Source organism: Silene latifolia, chromosome 11 (assembly GCF_048544455.1).
Source record: "Silene latifolia isolate original U9 population chromosome 11, ASM4854445v1, whole genome shotgun sequence".
Classification (NCBI taxonomy): Eukaryota; Viridiplantae; Streptophyta; class Magnoliopsida; order Caryophyllales; family Caryophyllaceae; genus Silene; species Silene latifolia.
Window position 1 is genome coordinate 124,449,312 of NC_133536.1, and position 7,491 is coordinate 124,456,802.

The 7,491-nt window shown below is 39.9% G+C and overlaps 1 protein-coding gene across 1 annotated transcript; it reads right to left on the reverse strand.

The window, feature by feature from the left end:
- Nucleotides 1-5,099: 5,099 nt before the first annotated feature.
- On the reverse strand, nucleotides 5,100-5,432 carry LOC141613936 (uncharacterized). The gene has a single exon (XM_074432678.1). It carries the CDS (start codon nucleotides 5,430-5,432, stop codon nucleotides 5,100-5,102), a length of 333 nt encoding a protein of 110 aa, XP_074288779.1.
- Between the last annotated feature and the right edge of the window lie 2,059 nt (nucleotides 5,433-7,491).

Below are 7,491 nucleotides of genomic sequence, written 5' to 3' on the forward strand. Positions count from 1 at the left end.
GAGTAAGGTGGTCTATATCTTTATCTTCGCTAGCCTTGACTATATCCTCACTGACCTTGACTAGATAGTGCGCTATGAGGTATTCGTCTTCATCGTCATATGCCCATATTCCGTTGACGATATTGAGCGCTCTCAACCTGATGATTTCAGCTTCTAGACTGATTATTTGCTCGACTAGATTGTCAACTACCGCGATTACCTCTTACATCGTAGACTCTTGGGATAGAATTGGAGTCAGTGGCGCGTTGATAAGAAGGTATGGTGCTTGGATTGCGTAGGGATGCCACTACAGCCTCTAATTCTGAAACTTGCCTACTCACACTTTTTGCCCATGCGATGAAATCGGCAATGGTAGGAGAGATGGTGGAATAGCTCCCTTCATCTTCTAGTGCATGAATTTCATCCTCGACTGGAAAAATGAGGTGTGAACAATCCAAGGTGGATTCTTCATTTGTGATCATTAGAACTCCAAGAGGATTCCGAGTATTGTTAGGCTTGCCTTCGGGAGGTATGGGTAAACGACCATCATCGATCATATCCTGATGTACATGTTTCAGTTTAAAACATTTCTCCGTATTGTGTCCCTTGTCTCTGTGATATTTGCAGTATGCGTTCTCATCCCAGAACTTAGACTTCTTCCCTTGGTCAGGCGTAGGTCCTATGGGTTGGAGCTTACCTTGTTTCATCAATCATTTCAGAGCGCTGGATTATGAATCAGCAATGTTCGTGAACTTCCTTTGCGGGTTATTCTTCATGGCAGATTCAACAAGATTAACCTCATCGGTCTTGCGTGGAGCCATAAGAACGGCTCGTTGAGCCCTGATATCCACGACCTACCATTTTGGACAAGAGTCCTTTACGGATGTCGTCTTCAATTCTTGTTCCTAGCACAGTCAAGTCTTTAAAAGACCTTATGTTTTGGTACCTTAGATGGTTTGCATAGATGGGTCTCAAATTATCCACGAACTTTTCCATAAGAGTGGCTTCGTCTGGGCGTTCAACAAGTTGTGTGTTACTCTTTCTCCACCTACTTAGGAATTCGATGAAGCCTTCTTTCTCATTCTGGGTAAGAACCTCTAGAGTGCGCATGTTAACTTAGATTTCAGCATTATCCGTGTATTGTTTAGTGAACTCAATCGCAGTATCATCCCAAGCAGCAATTTTCCTATGCTGCAACGAGTAGAACCATTGCTTAGGAATAGTATCAAGAGATATCATCTCCCTTAAGGTGGTTGACATGTAATCTTCGAAGGCACGAATGTGGTTCATAGGGTTTTCATGTCCCTTGAACTTTGGAATGTCAATCATGTTGAAGTTGGCTGGCAGTTGAGCATTTACCGCCTCATACTTGCGATTTTTTTCCCTATAGATATCATCTCCCTTAAGGTACATTAGTTGCTCCTCCAAGTATTGGAGTCGCTTTTCAGCTTCGCTAAGACCTGGAGTGGTTTCTGGTTGTCCAACAAAGGGTGGAGGATTATCATGCACGACAATGTGGGAATATCGTTCTCTGCAGGAGGAAGCCTAGTTTCTACAGCGACGATTCGACCTTCAATATCAATGAGGCGAGCATAATCTTGGTATTGGCTTGTTTGGAGACGGATGAGCGCAGGTAGGATTAGATCATTACCATTTCCGGGTTGTTCGGGTTGACCATTAACGTTTGCGTGACTAGTTCCAGGCATCTTGGAAACTGGGAAAAGAGATCGACGACGAATCAAAACACGATCGACCATTTTAGAACACTTACTAAAAAAAAAGACTCGATCGACTTGTGAAGTGGGAGTGTGCCACTGTGTTAATTGAGATTTGAAAATGACAAATTTTGAAATGTTTATCCTAGGCAACTGTAGTGTAGTTGTAGGAGTGCTGACTCGAAGTGAGGTTTTAAAAAATGGGTTTTGAGGCCCGAAGTTTGACTGGATATTTGGACAGAGTTTCGACTCGTTTTGCGCTATTTTAGGCCACTTTTGAAAATACTTACATTTTGAAAAGGATTTTATTTTACAAAATTTCGCGTCATGTTTTTGTTTACAAAATTGTGATCACGTATACGATACAAACATTCATACATGCATTATAACGGTATGCTCGGTGCATTTAAAGGGTTTGGGCTTAAAGGGTGGGTTGCCATACCAAGCAATCAAACCCTAGTCTGTGGAGAGGTTCGTGCCAAACAAGAGTAAGATCGGTTCCTAGTCATTTCCTCGAGTAGTGAAAGCCCTTGATACAAACATGAGTATGTACCATGGTATGGTTGACGTCAATCTTTATCTATCCTTAGGCCTAGATAAGAATTTGGACCGTCCAGACGGGACGATTGGTTGAATGGGTTGGGTTAAGCCTAGGAAGGCCGAATAAAATGACCTAAGATGGTCAAGTAATGAAAACCGACAACAGTCTCGTATAAACTATTCCCTAACCTCGTTCAAGTTTCACCCTAGGTAACACGTAAGTGTATCATCCTTAGCGGAGTCGCCAAACTGTGGACATGGCCCACCCGCGCCGCGCGCACCCGCACGTTGTGTATTGGAGGCGGCGGCACTTCTCCCACGGAACCTTGGATAGCCAAAGCACGTCATGGGTCGTTACCGATTTGAGAGGCATTGAAACCGCTGAAATGTTGAATAAGCCTGCATTTGTGGAGTCGCCTCCAATTTTTATGGGAAATTGGAACCGTTCGAATACCTTATGTCATGTCAAGATACAAATTAGTGACATGAACACTAAGAACTCGTTACCCTTAGCATTCTATGTCTAGAATGACTCTCGTGGATGCCAATGAACACGCATGTTCACAGAGATCTGGAGTAAGGGGTGAGGGTATGTATTAAGAAGTCCTTTTACATAACACCTAATCCCGCCCACCTCGATAGCGGCCTCTACTAATAATTAGGGAAATCCTTCATAGTCGATATGTTATTGATTATATGCATGCGATGCAACAAACAACGTTTTAATCCTAGCATGTGAGATTAACTATGTCGGTGAACAAATAGTTTGGCAAACAATTATGTCGAATTGGATTTAGAATTATTTAGATGTGAAAAACAAATGAATAAATCATACGGTGAATAAGTACGATAAATAAATAACGATAACCGAAATTACAATGGATTACAATGGAGTAGTTGATTTACGTCAAAAAATACACTTAAGACGGAATTTTGGAGATAAAATTAAAGGAAAAGAAAAGGTTAGAAATTAAATTGACAAAATAGGACAGATTAAGGGTTATTACAATCATTAGTTAATTAATTTCATAATTAGAGGCTACGTCAAAGCGAGAACGGAAGTTCAGGGACAGAAATCACCTCAAAAGAGGCGCAGCATCTGCTGCGTCCCTTAGAAGAGGCGCAATTATTCCAGCGTCTGTTCTTGAGTTGAGCTCTGGCTGTGAAGTCAGAACCGCGGGTAGTTAATGTTCGTTGGTATGTCTTACGATTGATTATCGATATTAGACTCAAGTGAAAGTGATTTAGCATATTAATTACATCTAACATTGTCATAAAAGCGATAAACATGAACTAAAACAGATTAAAACGAGTTAAGAACGAATTGAAAAAACGTATTAGATTTATTTACGATAAAAGGAAACACAAAAAAGGAACGAACTTTGAGAGAATAAAACTGATAAACTGAAATTAAACAAAGAAAATATGTACACAAGATGAATTCTAGGAACTTGATATGCACAAATCGAGTCTCTAAAATCCGTGTTCGATTTAATGACGAAACCCGCAAATATTTAATTATAAGGGATTTAAGTTGAAAATAAAACGTTATCATTGAAAGGAGTGATTAAAACATGGATTATGTAATGAAGAAATTAAGGAAATAAGAAAATAAGACAAAAGGAACAAAGCCACATAAACCCGAGGAAGAAGAAGAAGAAGAGCAGGAGCAGCGGCAGCCTCTGGAAGAGGCGCAACAGAAGCTGCGACCCTTCGAAGAGGCGCAACTGCTGCTGCATTTCTTCTCGAAGTCTGGTAACCGCTGTTTCGTAAAAAAAAAAACCTGTTTTATAAAGAGCTTTTTAAAGTCGGTTTTAAATGTATTTTTGACGTGAATCTTACATTAATCGATACAAAAATAAAATACAATAAAAAAGATGGGATTTACACCCTCAGACTTACATGCTTGATGAAACGAGATTAACTAAGTTAAGGTTTAGTGATTGCTCGACTCGAATGTATGTAGAAAGTGCCTTCGTTGGAGGATTTTAGATTAATTGATTGATGTGTAGTGGTCAAATTGGTCGGTCATGCAACGTGACTGGAACTCAGAATGATCTGAGCTTATGTGGTTGATTGATCAAGCACGTAGGCATCGAAAGCTTAGAGCACGGTCTAGAATGCAAAGAGAGAAGAGAAGGGCGGACACTCGCGCGAAAAATATGGAGACCGAAGGTCTCTATTTATACTAAACAATGTGAAGAGTTTTGGAATGACACAAACTTTGGAAAGAAATCACGAAAATATTCCATGAACAACAAAAGAGGGCTGGAGAAGAGGCGCAGCACCTGCTGAGGTCTTTCCAAGAGGCGCAGTACCTGCTGCATCATTTCCCCAGAGGTTTCCTCCTGCGAAAGAAAGATTTCCGCGTTTCTTTTATGGAATTGCGGTAGATCTCTACTTCCTTATTCCGTAAAATATGATTTATGGATGATATTTTACAAAAAGATATAAAATTAAATTAGACAATAAATACCTAGAATATTCTAGAACATTCTGACTCAGCATTTTAAACTGTTTCTTATAAAATGAAGCGGTTTTTGACCCGGACTCCAAATGAACTCTAATTACTGTGAAAACGACCGTATCGGTGCGTAGATGACGACCAAGGGGTAGATATAATTATTTGAGCTATCTCCTGATGATAAACTTATGGACTGTCATAAATCGTTCCGTGTACCAAACATGCGGCCCAATCATCACTGGGAGGTTGGCGGAAGGTGTAAAAACGAGGTATCTACACATAGCAGCTTCAGCTTCCCATGTTGCTTACTCCACAGTATGAATAGTCCACAAAACCTTCACTAAATCTGTATCTCCATTCCAAGTCTTTCTCGCTTTTCTGTCCAATATCTCCTTAGGCATTTAAACATAGGACATTTGCTTATCTATTTCCATATGATCAGGGTCCAATACATAAGTAGGATCACTAACATATTTCCTCAGTTGCGAAACATGAAATACATTATTAACTCTGTCGAAAGCTGGAGGTAGTGCTAATCGATAAGCTACCTCTCCAACTCTGTCTAAACTCTCATATGGTCCAATAAACATCTGACTCAGCATATCTCTCTTCTCAAACCTCATCACACCCTTCGTAGCAGACACTTTTAGCAACACCTTGTCTCCTACCTCAAAATCTATCTCACTCTTCTTCAAATCTGCATAACTCTTCTGTCTATCCTGTGCAACTCTCATATTTTATCGAATTACCTGTACTTGCTCCACCATTTCCTGAATCATTTCAGGTCCCAACACTACCGCATCTGTCATATCATCCCAAAAAACTGGACTTCTGCACTTCCTCCTATACAATGCCGCAAAAAGTGTCATGCCAATGCTACATAATAACTATTATTATAAGAAAACTCAATCAAATCCAACCTCTCCTCCCATGATCCACCAGAATCCATCTCGCAAGCTCTCAACATATCCTCTAGTGTCTGAATAATCCTTTCTGTCTGACCATTCGTAGCTGGATGAAATGCTGTACCCATCTTCAACTGAGTCCCCATCAAAGATTGCAACTCCTACCAGAACATAGATATAAACCTCGAATCACAATCAGAAAGAATATCTTTAGTCACACCATGAAGCTTCACCACAGACTGGATATAAGCCTTAGCCAACTCCCCCTTACTCCACGTATCTTTCATTGGAATAAAGTGTGCTGAGTTAGTCAATCTATATACAATTACCTATATTATATTATTCCCTTTCTGGGTCCTTGAAAAGCCAACAATAAAATCAATTGAAATACTCTCCCACATCCGTTCTGTGACATCTAAATATTGAACTTTACCTTGTGATGTCTTGTGCTCTCCCTTAACCCTTTGACATACTAAGCATTTTGCAACATACTCAGCTACCTCCTTCTTCATATTTGGCCACCAAAAGGTCTTCTTCAAATCTTTGTACAATTTGTCTCCTCTTGGATGAATATAATAAGGTGTAAAATGAGCTTCAGTAAGGATCTTTTTTCAGTTCATCATTATCAGGTACACAACATCTTCTAGCAAATCTAAGACAATCATCAGAATGAATATCGAACTTGGAAACACCATCAGTGCCCACGACACTGCTCACGGCCGCACGCCACTTCACCACCTTAGGATCATATTTCTGGTTCTCCTTAATCTCAGCATATAACTCAGGCTCTATGGTCAAATTCCCAATTGAATCACCCTTTCAAATCATACAAATTCCCATTTCCTTCACTTCTTCATGCAACTTCACCCTTGACATAGCAGTGCATAAAGCATGGACAGACTTCTTAGTGCATCTGCCACTATATTTGCCTTCCCTTCGTGGTATACTATCTCCATGTCGTAATCTCCAATCAGCTCAATCTAGCTTCTTTATCTCATATTCAACTCTTTCTGGGTATAAATATACTTCAAGGTCTTGTGATCAGAAAATACCTTAAAAGTAGTTTCATAAAGGTAATGGCGCCACAATTTTAATGCAAATACCACGACTCCCAGCTCCAAATCGTGAGTAGGATAATTCTCCTCATATGTCTTCAACTGTCTTGAGGCATAAGCAATTACCTTCCTATTCTACATCAACACACACCCCAAACCATTCTTCGAGGCATCGGTGTAAACTTCTAAATTGTCACTCCCTTTTGGTAAGGCAAGAATAAGAGCTGTAGTCAGGCGCTTCTTCAAGTTTAGGAATGCCTTCTCACAGTTCTCATCTCGCTTGAATCTATTTTCCTTCCTCATCAAGGTAGTTAACGGCTTAGATATTTTTGACAAGTCCTTTACAAACCTCCTATAATAACCAGCCAAACCCAGAAAACTCTGAATATATCCAACATTTTTCGATCTCTCCTACTTGGAAACTGCTTTAACTTACTTAGATCTACCGACACTCCATCTTTTGACACAATATGACCCAAAAACGTCACCTTCTCCGACTAAAATTCACATTTACTCAACTTGGCATAAAGGTTATACTCTCTCAAAGTTTGCAATACAATTCTAAAATGCTTCACATGCTCCTCCTTATCCTTATAATACACCAGGATATCATCGATAAAGACAACTACGAACAGATCCAAATATGGACTAAACACACGATTCATTAAGTCCATGAAGACGGTTGGTGTATTAGTTAACCCAAATGGCATAACAACAAATTCATAGTGTCCGTATCTAGTCCTAAATGCAGTCCTAGGAATATCATCATTCTTAATTCTCAGCTAATGGTATCCCGACCTCAAATCAATCTTAGAAAATATTCCAGCCCCACT

Excerpts from the sequence above, each read along its gene's own strand:
- LOC141613936 (XM_074432678.1), bottom strand. The coding sequence starts at position 5,432 with ATGAGAGTTGCACAGGATAGACAGAAGAGTTATGCAGATTTGAAGAAG.